Source organism: Electrophorus electricus, chromosome 7 (assembly GCF_013358815.1).
Source record: "Electrophorus electricus isolate fEleEle1 chromosome 7, fEleEle1.pri, whole genome shotgun sequence".
In the NCBI taxonomy this organism is placed as follows: Eukaryota; Metazoa; Chordata; class Actinopteri; order Gymnotiformes; family Gymnotidae; genus Electrophorus; species Electrophorus electricus.
This window is the reverse complement of record NC_049541.1, coordinates 9,143,851-9,158,594: the sequence shown is the minus strand read 5'-3', so window position 1 is coordinate 9,158,594 and position 14,744 is coordinate 9,143,851. Positions and strand designations below refer to the sequence as shown.

Here is a 14,744-nt window from a genome sequence, read left to right as displayed (position 1 = left end):
TTTGTACCAGACAGATTACTGATAGGCCTACATACTTTTCTCATCTCTGATGCCATTTTTGTGAGTTATGCTTCTTGCATCATCCATGAGGTCCAGCTGCCTCATTCGAAGACTTTGAGAATACCTGCAAATTGAAAGAAAACCAATGATAATTTGTTAAAATGTTAATAATCCCTACTGAAAGACTACGACAGAAGATCCAACTTTTGTTAGAAGCCTTAACTGGTTTCAGACTAAGATGGAAGTGTTTTCTGAATTTCTATAGCATTCATGAATTTGTATCGCCTTTGTAAAACATAGCGCATGTGGCCTTTCCGGACACTGTAGTTTCGCTTTCCGGAAATAAAGTGACGTACAAATGAACGTGCTACGTTTGACACATTCCAGCCACCATACTTGAACTGGCTTTTTGGGGCTGCTTTCGTGACGCTGGAAAAACATTAGTCAGGAAACACGTGTGTTATGGTTCGTGGGCTATCCTCGGAGGAGTTTAAAACATGGCAAATAAACGCCAAAAAGCCGGTTCTTCTGAGTTGCTCATGTCAGCAAAAAAGCCGAGATTAAATGAAGATGAGTTTAATGGCACTGTTTTTAAAGCTATGCTAAAGAATCCCAGCAAAGCCTTTAAAGGTAAATATCTTATCTGAAAAGTGGTAGCCTGAACAGCGTTTTGATAGCTAGCAAGTAAGCTAGCCACACGTCGACAGTCCTGAATTTATTGGCTTTTGTAGTTAGTATTTTAGCAAAACGTGTGGCGCAAAATGTAGTTAGGTACCTACTAAACAGTTGATCCTCATCTTGAGTTACTCGTCCTATAGTCTAAAAGCACTTCACATGCAGTTCCACTCGTTTGGTAGCGTTGGTGATGGGAGGGCGGTTGCTAGCTAGCTATATTGCCGAACATGTACTGTTGACATGACTATAACGGACCCAACGTAATTTTTGCTTTTACATTTAGTCATCTTAAATGGGCAATAGGATAGGACTGTACTAACCTTGAAGAAAAGAGCTAAATAAATGGGACAAAACAACGACGCGTTGAGAACGAATTACATGTAGCTACCAACACCAAACTTGAAAGCTAGCTAGCTAGCTAACTACATACCGTAACTAGCTACTTATAGAAATATAATTTTATATTCTCAGCTAGAAATATGTTGAGGGTATACTAGAAAGCGCAACTATTCGACGAGTCTCCTAATTTCTAGCCATACTTTTCGTAGCGAGTGTACCTTGCGTAACGCTACTCTGTGGACTAATAGTAATCGTTCGGGTTAGGCCCCTACTGTTTGTACATTGGAATGTTAGAAAACCGAAAAGTAATTTAAACTAGCTAGCAATGTAAAATTCCAGTAAAATGTACACACATCTTAGTTGCATAGCGTTATCTTTTGTAGATCAGTGATAAGGGTTACGTTGCGAAGAGGCATCATTGGACAAGCTAACGTGAGCTACCCACACTAGCGCAATTAACGATTAATTACATATTATTGGATACATGCGTGCAAAATAAATTTAACAGTAATCATACAGTTAGAACAAGCGATAAGGAGTACAAACATTTTTTGAGATGGGAGCTTTGTCTGTAATCCCCCTACAAGACACATTTGTTTTACAAGCTTCTGCTTGTCTGATGGACGATCATTTAGATTTAAGTTTCAAGATAATTTAGTTAGGGTTTTTATCTATAAGCAGAGCAAACATAACATGCTTTTATATTCTTGCATTATTTCTCATCTTCTAGGTTTGGAAACCTTCATAAAAACTGCAAAAAAACTCCCATGCGACAACCTTTATGATGTGGTTGAGGGCTACATAAAAATCTCAGCTGAATGTGCAGAAATAGTGTCATTACTTGACGGAGATAACACTTCTGAGGCTGAGGTAACCAGAAAAATTGATAAATTTTTAGTAAGCTTTCCTGGATGTTTATAGTAACGGTCCTACATTATGGTTTTAGAAATGATACTTAGCCATGTCTGAATTTTGCCCATTAATTACTCAAAAAATTGCATTTAATATTGAGTTCTTTGAATTATTTTTGCAATCTCTGTCCATTATCAGTACAACTTAGTCCCAGAACTAAGAGATGCGTCTTAAACTGTATATTAGCAGCAAATTCTAGCAAAGGTTACTTGTTTTAATTAGCTTTTATGTTTTGGGCTGCTTGCCAGTTCTCCAGGCCTGCATATGGCATGTTTATTTTTCCCTTTGTCCAGCTGATGCTGATATTCCAGAGTTTAGAGCAAATTCTGCTGCGGACAGCGAGTGATCTTTCTCATTTCCGCGTGGTTGGCTCCGCTGTTGTGAAGAAAACTGTCTCAGCAAATATGAAGCTGCTTAAATCTTCTTTATATTCAGTGAATTATCAGTAAGTTTCATTACTTTCATCACTTATCACAATTTATGGAGCACTGTTAAAGGTGTAATAGTGAAGATTCAAGCTACTTAACTGCTAGATGTGGTGTAGCGGTGGACCACTACACTGGAATGATTTATTTTTTACTCTTTAAATACTAAGCATGCCTATAAGAGGTATGTTGGCCAGTGGAGTTAAGTTACTGTTTATTAGCATTTTCATAATTGTCTTGACTTCATTTTTGTGATTAACATTTTTGACATATCTTAAATGTATCAGTTTACCCAATACACAGACATCCCAAGACCCTCCCTCTTATATCCACCAAATAAATAACAATCTCCTTACTGTAACACAACCGTCAATTTTATATAAAACAAAATCACAATGTTTCAGTATTTTAACAGTGCATTGCTTAGGCCATAGATACCAAAACAGCCTAGAACCAAGTTAGTGAAGCAAAATGAAATAAAATATGCGTCCCTTCCAGAGGACACATCTAAAGCATCCTGACTTTCAGAAAGGTTGAGTACCTGCTCCATTTTATCAAATATACATCCAAGTTCTCTTTGCCAATTGCCTGTTTATATTGTCTTTTCAAATGCTGCCTCTCTCTCAATCTCAACTACCCACTCATAGTTCAGGGCACATTCTTTGTCCACCCTCTAAGTAAAGCCTGCCTACCAATCATAATACTAGTCTAGACCCAACTAGGGCTGCAGTAATGGAATATTTTAGTAATTTAATTTTCAAGTTCAAGTTTGGTTTATTTGTCACATACATAGTCATACACAGACAATAAATAATAAATATTTTGCATTATTAAAGAACAAGAGTACAAACACAAAAGAAAAAATGGTGTTTCATTTACTCTTAATGGGAACAAGTATATTACATTCTGGTTTTAAAGAACACATTTTCTGAATGTAAAAACAAAACTTTAATTGGAATATAATTTAAAAAGAAAGGTGTATATACATGCATCCCAAAACTAAGGCATAAATAAAATATAAAATGTTGCCTTTTATGTTTCAACCTAACTATATCTTGGGTATAATGTAAGCCTTCAATGTATTGTACAAAGGCTTTGTGGCATTTGTAGGAGACCACATCTTTTGAATGAGGTTGATTTAAAGTGTGTGTGTGTGTGTGTGTGTGTGTGTGTGTGTGTGTGTGTGTGTGTGTATATATATGCATGTAAGCCTTTAAAGAACATGTCATGATTACAATGTAGAAAAGTGTGCATACAGTATATTGCCAAAAGTATTTGCTCGTCTGCCTTCGCACCCATATGAACTTGAGTGACCTCACAATCTTAATCCATAGGCTTTAATATGATGCCGGCCAACCCTTTGCAGCTATAACAGCTTCAACTCTTCTGGGAAGGCTTTCCACAAGGTTTAGGAGTGTGTTTATGGGAATTCTTCCAGAAGTGTATTTGTGAGGTCAGACAGTGATGTTGAGGTCAGGAGTCTGTGCAGGCTAGTCAAGTTCTTCCACACCAAACTTGCTCATCCATGTCTTTATGGATCTTGCTTTGTCCAGTGGTGCACAGTCATGTTGGAACAGGAAGGGGCCATCCCCAAAATGTTCCCACAAAGTTGGGAGCATGAAATTGTCCAAAATCTCTTGGTATGCTGAAGCATTAACAGTTCCTTTCACTGGAACTAAGGGGCCAAGCCAAACTCCTGAAAAACAACCCCACACCATAATCCCCCTCCACCAAACTTTAAACTTCGCACAATGCAGTCAGACAATGCAGTATCGTTCTCCTGCATCTGCCAAACCCAGACTCGTCCATTGGATTGCCAGGTGGAGAAACGTGAGTCGTCACTCCAGAGAACATGTCTCCACTGCTCTAGAGTCCAGTGACGGTGTGCTTTACACCACTGCATCTGACACTTTGCATTGCACTTGGTGATGTAAGGCTTGGATGCAGCTGCTCAACCATGGAAACCCATTCCAGGAAGCTCTACACACGGTTCTTGAGCTAATCTCAAGGCCACATGAAGTTTGAAGGTCTGTAGCGATTGACTCTCTACAGAAAGTTGCCAACCTCTGCGCAATACGCACTTCAGCATCTGCTAACCCCGCCCCAGTCCATTTTATGTGGACTACCACTTTGTGGCTGAGTTGCTGTCATTGCCAGTCGCTTCCACTTTGTTATAATATGACTCATAGTTGACTCTGGATTATTTAGTAGCAAGGAAATTTCACGACTGGACTTGTTGCAGAGGTGGTGTCCTGTCATGGTAGCATGCTGGAATTCACTGTGCTCTTGAGAGCGACCCATTCTTTCACATATGTTTGTAGGAGCAGTCTGCATGCATAGGTGCTTGGTTTTATACACCTGTGGCCATGGAAGTGAGTGGAATACCTGAATTAAATGATTTGGAAGGGTGAGTGAATACTTTTGGCAATATAGGGTATTAACAAGTTCCAAACTGGGGCTTGCCCTATGTGCACATGCAATAGATTAAATGTATATTTAACTTAAGACTGCCATTTTGGTTATGTTACACGCTAAGTTTTTTATTTTTTGTTTTCATATCGTACTATTTTTTTTATTGACCTCAGTTATTTATTACCAGTTATCAACATTTTCTATTACTCCTCATTGCTGAAATGCTAACAAGAAATCCAACAGACTTTATATTTAATCTTCATTGGTAGCTTGGTATAATTGCAGAGTAGTGCTGGGCAATTTTCACCATTCATTTGTTTAATTTGAATTAATATTTTTCAAAATGTCATCAAAACTGCAAAAAAACAAAAAAACAGTGAAAACAGGCAGCAGTTTGCAGAAAAATGAGCTCATAGAAAAGGCAGGTGGAACGATCACTTTAGTTATATTGTAACATGAAGCAAGCTGAGGCAGGGTACGCGTGGTGAGCAATGGATTTGGTCTAAACATGATAATCTATGTGCTGAATTAAGGTTAACCGTTAAAGATGCATAGCCAAAAAGCACTTGACCATGGAGATACAAAGCAAAATATGGAGGTAATTACAATGACTGACAAAACAAGACAGGAAGACAAGGTACAAGTATGCAGATTATGGCGAGCTGGGTGAAGGGTGAGGATATAGGAAACATGAGACAAAAGAAGAGGCAGAAATTAAAATAAAAATAAATTTTGCATAACATGGGAACCATGACATGCTATGGGGATGACTGATACAGAATTGGTATGAACAGTCAGATCGATTAATATAAAGTGTAAAGTATGTAAGTTGCAATCAAAATTACCAGCATGGTCAATTTGTTTCAGCACATAGGCTATGACACAAATACAAGTTGCCCTTCAACATCCAAAACATCCAATGAAAGACCGCGATGAGCTGCTTCGTTTTCTAGTGCTATTCCATAGGTCGTGAAGATCTGAAATAAATTATTGCTTTGGCAATAACAAACTAAATTTGGTGGGGGGGATTGTATTTTTCAAGTGTAGGAGAAAAAAAAAAGCACATTTCTTGAATAGGTTTTTAAACAAAAGATGTTCTTTACTTCCCTGCAATTAAAAGAAACTAGGAGCCAAAATATACAATTGTAATCAGAATGTACTGTAACCAAAATGTTATTTCACCATTTAAATATTAAATAACCAAGGGAAAGGATTTCTTATTTCTGAAGCATAAACAATGCAAAATACTGTGCAAATATTAATCCAATAATTTGTGTGTAGATTTGTTCGGCAGTGCCTCTGCTTGCTGGCTGCGATGGTATCACAGGGTGCGGATGCTGCAAGAGAGATTTTCAGCAGTTTGGTCTTCAGCAAAACTCTCAGCAGTCTTGCTCGCCGCAGAGACAGTACTGTAAGCTCTTTTCGTGGATTTTCTGAATCCTCTGCTCCTTTTCTATTTAAGTTGCAGACGTGTGAATCGGTATTCCTGGCACACATACACCAGTGCTGCATGTTATGGATGTTAATGTCCCTGTAGTGTTGCAATATAGTCATTCCAAATATAGTTTGAAACGGCGTTCTGCCATGTTGGTGATCTTCATTGTAGTAGAAGTCTTGCAGCACTTTTAGTAATGGCATATAAATGTTTCTTATCTGAAGGGCCGGCCAGATATTCGCATGGCGTACATTCAGTTTGCACTCTCTTTTCTAATGTATGGAGACAGCTCGACTGTAGGACATGTGGTGGACACCAGAGGTAATGTTACCTTTTAATAGGTTTGGATATCGTGTTTTATGAACACACATCAGGAATTTATTTATTAATTTTTTTATATATTTTTTTAAATTTCTTGATGTTTAGACTTTCTAACAGATATATTTTGCACTGGACTGAAAGAAGACCGAATATCAATTGTCAATCTGATTCTGTCTACGTTACAGACTAAAGTAAGCATTTTTACAGTTTCAAAGTTGTGTGCCATACATAACATACAGATTGCATATGTGGTGTTTTTGTTTATTTTTAAATAGTTTTTTAACCTAACTTTTCTGTTGACCTGCAGCTTGTACAAAATACAGCGATTAGCAAAACGCAGAAAGTGCGTCTCTTCAATGCTTCCACTCTAGCGCACATCGCTTCTCTCTACAGATGGAATGGGATTGTTGATGTCACTACTGATCATAGCGAGGTAGTTAAAATCTAATGAACAATCATAACCTTTGTCCCTTTCATATTGCTAATCATGATTTTGTTTTGTTAGGTTATGGATGAACAGGAAGGTGGTAGGGTCTTTGTGAGAGAGTTGGTTCATAACTTTCTTCTTGACCTCTGCTGCTCTCGCAAACATGGTATCAGCTTCCATGACCCAAGTCTGGGTACATCTGGGAGGTGAGTGGGACATACAACAGCTCTGAGCTACACAGCTCTTTAAAGGCTTAAAGCACAAAACATTCCTAAGATAGTGGGGCTAAGATCTCTGTCTTTTGACTAATAATAGACACAGAATAATCAATCATATTTTTACCATCCACACTGCTTTTTTTCTTTTGTCAGATGTTTATATGGTATAGTGTAGTACAATTACAAGCATTTCATAAGTTTTTAAAAATGTTTTACTGACAAATGCATCTAGTTTAAGCAAACACGTGATATTTAAAGTGTTGACCCTTTTTTTAAAGACTTCTGCAATTCGCCTTGGCAAGGTGAAGGTCAGTTTCTGAGCAAAGTCTTGACTGATGACAACCCATTCTTGCCTAATCAGTACTTGGAGTTGATCACAGTTTGTGTGTTTTTGTTTGTCCACCCTCTTTATGAGGATTGACCACAGGTTCTCAATGGGATTGAGATTTGGGGAGTTTCCTGGCCATGGACTCAATTTCAATGTTTTGTTCACCGAGCCACTTGGTTATCACTTTTGCCTTGTGTCATGGTGTTTCGTCATGCTGGAAAAAGCATTGTTCATCACCAAATTGCTCCTGGATCATTGGGAGAAGTTGCTCTTGGTGGATGTTTTGATACCATTTCTTATTCATGGCAGTGTTCTTAGGCAAAAGTTTGAGTGCTGTAAACAGTGAAAGTCTATTGTCTACATATGGATTGAGTTGAATTTGGAAGTAAAAATGCATATAAAATATTTATAATTTATGTAAATGTTAAGCACCCCCCCAGCAAAAAGTTTTCATTCAGAATGTTAGTCTCTCATCCTACAAGCTCAGCATGAGAATTTCTTCAAGGCATCATAGAGGCTGCTTAACAGAATGCTAAGAGCATGCAAAGCTGTCATCAAGCAAGTGGTGGCTACTTTGAGGAATCTAAAATCTGAAAGTTTTTGTTAAACTTGGCATAATCATGTTCCGATATCTTCACTTTTCCTAATGATTTTCCTAAAATATAGAAAATGAAGAAAGTAGGTGTGTCCAAATTTTTGACCGGTACTTTGCGTGTGTGTCTCATTAAGTCTAGTCTGTTTGCGGTGTTGAAGTGTAAATACGTCAAAGCAACAAGGGGTGATGGTTAGCTTGCACTTGGCATTAGTTCATCAGTTGGTGTGTCCCTAGCCTATGAAACAAATATTGTGAATTTTAGTCTTGGCTCATTGAAGTCCAAATTATGTATTTATGATTTATACATTTATAAGTTATTTCTGCATTAAGATTTACGTATTGTGAGACTGAATCAGTAGATAAAATTGCAGGTCTGTTGAAATGGTTTTGTATTGTTACAATTAATGCAATTCCAGCAATTATCCATTATAAGACCTTCTTTTCCATATTATTGATCCTGAATGAATAATCTAAAATTACATCTAATTAGGCGGGTATACTTGACAACAGCTTGTTCCTCTAGCCATCACTAATTGGAGCTTAAAAGTGCTAAAGAAGTGGGAGGGGATCTAGTTTTTATGGTTAAAGTACTTGATAAAATATTTCCTTAGCTTGCTTGTTATGTATTGGATGATTTGGATGCTATAGCTCAGTGAATTTAATCAATTTAAAATAAGTGTTAGGATTCACTGCAATACACTCAGAATAATATTATCATTATTTTCCAAACCGCTCAAGAAACGCACATTTATGCCTTTATAGGTACCAAAAAGCCAAAGAATCCTATTTACTTTAGAAAACCATGTGCAAACTAAATTATCAAGAACTTTTAGCACCTTTGAACCTCTGATTTGTGATTACTGCTGTCTTGAATCTACAGATATAACGTTTTTGCAATTAGCAAGTACTTAATTATGACTTTTGATGACTGACTGTAATGAAGGCTGAAGGCAACCACCCCACATATATATCTATATCTATATATATATATATATATATATATATATGTGTGTGTGTGTGTGTGTGTGTGTGTGTGTGTGTGTATATACACACAAAAATATATTAACAATTATTGTACAGTACAATTTTATATACTGATACAGATCATAATGAATAAACCTTGTATAGTTAATTGCCAAATTAGGACTTTAAAAAGCCCTGTCCTGATGATTTGTTTGTTTGTTTGTTTTTGCAATTTGAAACTGTTAGGTCTGAATACTTTTGTAAATGAGATTTCGATTTTTCATTTTCAGAACTCTCTCTAAAAACATTGTCATTTGGTTTTATGGGTGCTTAAGTGTAGATTGATGTATAAAAATGGCGATTTTATTCATTCAAAATAAAGTACAGCACTATAAAGTGTAATAATGGGGTCTGAATACTTGGAGTACACTGAATATATGCACCCTGCACACCACTAAGACATGCAATCAATGCATAATGGTATGGATCTCAATGTTGATTGTAAACTGGGCCAAAACTAGGATCTATAATGTAGAATTGTTAGAATCTTCATATTTATTTGTTCTTTGCAGTTTTTTTTGTTTTTTGGGGGGTTTTTTTGCCTTAAACATTTGCTCATTTGTTTTCAGGGCTGGGAACATTGTCCTACTGCAGTTTGTTGTGAACCTTAAGCAAGCTACAGAGGATGAACTTGTGGCTGATCTGCTTGTCAGCATTCTGAAGTGTAACCCTGATATTCTGACTCGATACTTCCGAGAAACACAATTCTCCTTTATACCACGCATGAAAGGAGCTTGGCTGGATAGCATTGCACTGCTGAAAAAAGTAAGTTCCATACCAGCTGGATATGTCACTTAATTCTGTAGTAGTGTTACATAAAACATGTACAGTAACTCCTTTTTGTTTTTATGTCTTCTCTCATAGATTTATCAAGCACAGCCAGAGATATCCATGGTATTCCATTTGAAAGAGATGGTGCCTGCTTCCCACCTGCTCAGTATGGTTCTAATTACATCTCTTCCTCCAGTCTGCAACAAGGCCTTCTTCATTCAGGGTCTCAGTGTAAGCCAGCAGCCACATTGAACTCCTTACACTAAAAGGACCCAATGCCATTCTTCACTCTTGTACTATATCTACATACCATTTATATTAGTTGTTTAAATAATTGGCAGTAGTTACTTAATAATATGCTTTAACAGGGTTCAACAGAGAGTGCACCTTACCAAAGAACACCTGCGCCATTGATTTAAAATATGCAGGAACATGCAGAAAAATCCTAGTGGGGGGGGGGGGGGGGGGGGGGGGGGGAGAGAACTTATTAACTATACAACTTCCATTCGTCAGAGATGTTTTTCACTTGAGGGGTAACTAAAGACAGACATTAATCAACATTTATGCCCTTTTACTTCAGGCTTTTACAGATGTGACTTGCTTCTAAACACAGATTAGGTCTCCGTCCCAGGAGTTCTTATAATTTGGCCTGTAAGTCTATTTGATGGATAGCAATTTCTGGATTGCTTTTGTTGGTTGATGCTAGGGCCTTCAAGAGAGAGCTCATGTCCGGAATCACAGAACTCTTCAAAGCTGTTCTGAAGGAAGCTTTTGGAGGCAAAATGAACACAATTTAAGCTATTGGACCAAGATTTACTACCAGCAGCAGTCAGCGGAACTGAAGCATTCACTCTAAACATACCTTTCATGTCCAAAAAGCAAACTTTTACATGGTCATTAGAACACGTGATTAGAAACCATAGTATCTGTTCAAAACACTTTAGGATAAAAGGGTGGTTAATATCATGCCACACATGAGCAGGAGTACCACTGTTATAACAGCAAGGGTCTAAATCACTTGGGTTCATTCTGCCACCAAGGCACAGCTGCCCTCAGAGCTGATTTTATTAATGTATAAGCTGTTATTTAGCAGATATGTAGAGGTTACCTGACATGGATATTAAGCAACGTGCCTATTTTTACAGTTCCATGCATGAACACGTTTGTATTCACGCTTAATGAATACTATGTAAAAATGGAAGACTACTTTAGTTAGAATCTTTTGTGCACTTAAAATTCTAAAAGGATTAAACATTTTAAAAAGGAGCAAATATGAGCATTTTGTTGAATGTTGTTTAAGATGAATAACTGAATAATGGGGCCTACTTGTTGGTTAAAAGGTAAGTAGGATTGAATTAAAGATTAGGTTTCAAGTTAGAATTGACCCTTTCCAATCAACCCATGCATATTTCAAAAACAGAATTTCAACATTCATTCAAGCTTTACTGAACCATAACAGAAATATAAGTAGTATCTAGGGTATTACCAAATTAAGCCAAGTCTGCTAGATCCAAGATTTAGAGGCTGTAAACTTGAGGGTAGCTGTGAAGGCGTAATCAGTAGTAGCTGAAAGCGCTGGTCAGTGGTTGTGAATAAGGAGAGTGCAGACTAGTTTTGGCAATATAATAAAAAGTTGGAATGACTGATGCGTTTGATGTTTTGGGAACGTAGAATACTGGGTATGTGAGTGGGGTGTTGTCATGTCCTTGTGTTGTGCAACAGGCCCGTGGCCCGTGGTGGCAACAAGTATGCATTAATGGTGCAAGTGGTGTTAGTCACCACGGAGACCAGTATGGATTTGTGATGTTGGGGGAATGCTTGGTGATGTATTGGGTAAAATCCATGTGGAACTGGTGGCAATCAGTACACATTAATGGTGCCAGTGTGGTTGTTTACGACTTTATCCGCCAGGGAGGCCACTTTGGGTTTATATTTGGACATGTGGCTAAACAGATTAAACGTGAGCTTGGAGGAGTTGTTAAGCCTTCTGGAGGTGTCCTGGGCTTAATTCAATGAAAAACTGGCAAAGTGAGGTGACTATCTGATGACCCCTGAGAAGAGCTTGTGATGTGGTTGCTGGTATGAACAAATTGGGCTTGGCCTGTGTGAAGGTTTATTGCATTGGCATAGGATATTTTGCATCTTATCCTATAATTACAATTTACAAGAATTTTTGGATTTGATTTCTGATTTCTAATGTTTACAAACTCCAATATACAGCTAATTTAGTATAAAAGAATTCATAGAACATACTACCCATCATAGGATTGCCCAGATGTATGTACACTCTAATCTTCACATGCTTGATAGTTCTATTTAATGTGTGCATGTCCACCCATCAGTCAGTTATAGAAATGTCACCAAAAACATTCAGAACTTTTATGACTTAATGTCCATCCAACACCAGCTATGTGCATATTTGGAAACCTATTGAAAACAGACATTAATAACAAATTGCATCTATTTCCCAGCAATAGTCAATAAGTCTTTTTGGAGATATATATATATACACACACACACACACACACACTTATTTTGAAAAATTGAGGACCTAAACTATTGGTATCTCAGTCATCCAAACACCAACTTTTAAGTCTGTAAACTGCCCTGTGAAAAGAACAACATAAGTTGTATTTCGATATCAGTGGTTGAGGTTTGTGCCGCAAATTTGTTTCCGTACATAATATAGAATTCATAGCATTCATTGAAGACTGCTGAGGAGAGATCATCGTATGTTAAATATTACAATATTCAAATAGAAATCTGATGAGAGAACTGAGGCAAGACATTTTTAAAATAATTTATTACTAACTTATTAATATTTTGCTGGAAAAACCTATTAATGACATACTGTTAGCGCCAGCAATAGCAATAGCAATAGCAACATTATCCAGAACTGCATGTCGAACATGGCCAAACCAGAACAGACATCCCTCTCTCACTTTCACCTCAATGGGCACAATGCTGGATTGTCGTCAGATCATATTGTTGGTAATATGGTCACGGAGGGATACACCCAGTCTCCAGCGAGCCATGCACATCTCCATTGCATGGAGACGCCGCTCTCATCGGCCAGCATTCTGATCCATAGAGTGCAATGGACCAGACAACAGTCTGGAAGATTTTCAGGCGCATGGGAATTCGCTTATCACACAGGACACTGGTAACTTCCTTCCACCGCAGCCATGTCGCACTGACACTCGCCATGTTGCTCTGTAAGATGGAGCCAAGGTACCGAAATGTGTCCGGTTTCTTCAGGTTGTCAGCATTTACCTGGATCGAGCCCACGCCGGGAATTGTTTCCAAATATGGGGCGCAGCCTGAACTGGCTCAGGCGGTTGCTGCTTTACGCCGACGATGTCATATTTGCAACCACCACCCGAGAGGAGCTGCAGCGCCAGGTGCAAGCCTGGAGCGACTACCTGAGCCAGGGCGTGCCCTGAAGATCCCGTGTTGGTGTCCATGATAAGAATGAACAGCAGCGGCGACAGTGCAGAACGCTGGTGAACGCCAATGTTCACTCGGAATCTGATGTTCCAGCTGCATACCTCACCCGACTGCTGGTATTCACAGAAAGGACTTTGACCCGGCTGACAAATTCATCAGGCATGCTGTGGTTATGGAGTGCATACCAAATAAGCTGATGGGATACGTGATTGAAGGCTTTCTCCAAGTCGAGAAAGATGGCATGTAGTGGCCTGTTTTTCTTGCGGTGCTTCTCCATTAACTGGCAAGCTGCGATGATCACGTCAGTTGTTCCACAGCCTTTCACGAAGTAGCACTTGTTGACACTGATCTGGATGATGTTGCACAAGCGTTGGTCGAGCAGGCATTTGAAAATTTTCATCGTGTGCAAGAGCAGGCGTTTTGACCAGTAGTTGGAACATAGTGATGGGTCCCCCGTATTCTTGAAGACTGCTTGTAGGTGAAGGTGAAGGTGATGCTCGTAGACCAGTCTTTCGGTGGTCGGCCCGGGGCCTTCTGGTTCTTCAAACTTCCAACAGACCCGGTCACCTCCTCAGTTACAATCTGAGGCACTGGTCCAGATAGGGCAGACCTTTCGGAATTGGGAGATGTGAGAATTTGATGTTTGAGATCTCGTCAAAGTGTTTACGCCACCTGCTGAGGATTTCCTCCTTATCCTGCAGTCGCTGACTGTTCTTATCCTTCATGCACATATAGTGCTCAAAGTCATGCACTGCCCTCGTATATGCTTTCGCCAGTCTTTAAATGTTCTTTTCACCTTCCCGCGTGTCCAGCTGCTCGCAGAGCTCTCGATAATGTTTGGCCTGGGCTGCAGCCACCGCTCTCTCGGCTTCCCGCTTGGCGGCAGTGTAACACTGCCAATTATCGCCGGTCTTGTTGGCGAACCAAGCCCTATGGCCGCCTTCTTTTCCCGCACTTTCTGCTGCACTTCCTCAGTCCAGAGCCACACCTGCATATCAAGGTGCCGACAGCCAGGGTTTCCAGGTACTGAGCAGCAGAGCGCGTTCCACCCAGCGTCAGTTGAGATTTGTGTGTGTGTATAATGTATAATATTGTGTGTGTGTGTGTGTATAATATACACACATACATATATATGCACATACATATACACACACCTTATTCTACTTAATGAGATGCTGAATTGGTGATCACCTTAACAAAATCCTATTCTAACGATCAACAGTATAAAAACCAGTGTAGTCAAAATACACCTTCAGACCATGATAAAAGTTGAAAAGAGAGGTTCTTAATGAGGTAAAGAAGGGTTCAATTGTAGCTATACTGGCAGAGGGATACAATGAGCAAGGGATACAAACTACGGTTCATAAGAACAAGGTCAAGCAGAAAACACATGGGACAACAACGACTACAGACCGG

The 14,744-nt window shown here is 38.9% G+C and overlaps 1 protein-coding gene across 5 annotated transcripts in view; it reads left to right on the top strand.

Moving 5' to 3' along the window:
• Positions 1 to 427: 427 nt before the first annotated feature.
• urb1 (URB1 ribosome biogenesis homolog) overlaps positions 428 to 14,744 on the top strand; it is a 54,641-nt gene continuing 40,324 nt past the window's right edge. For all 5 annotated transcript variants that reach the window (XM_027025919.2, XM_035528305.1, XM_027025920.2 and 2 more), the window contains exons 1-10: positions 428 to 630; positions 1,745 to 1,884; positions 2,220 to 2,371; positions 6,045 to 6,174; positions 6,423 to 6,519; positions 6,625 to 6,710; positions 6,827 to 6,952; positions 7,025 to 7,152; positions 9,680 to 9,875; positions 9,975 to 10,112. In XM_027025919.2, coding sequence (XP_026881720.2) covers positions 498 to 630; positions 1,745 to 1,884; positions 2,220 to 2,371; positions 6,045 to 6,174; positions 6,423 to 6,519; positions 6,625 to 6,710; positions 6,827 to 6,952; positions 7,025 to 7,152; positions 9,680 to 9,875; positions 9,975 to 10,112 — 1,326 coding nt within the window. In that variant the 5' untranslated portion in view covers positions 428 to 497. The remainder of the gene's footprint in view (positions 631 to 1,744; positions 1,885 to 2,219; positions 2,372 to 6,044; positions 6,175 to 6,422; positions 6,520 to 6,624; positions 6,711 to 6,826; positions 6,953 to 7,024; positions 7,153 to 9,679; positions 9,876 to 9,974; positions 10,113 to 14,744) is intronic.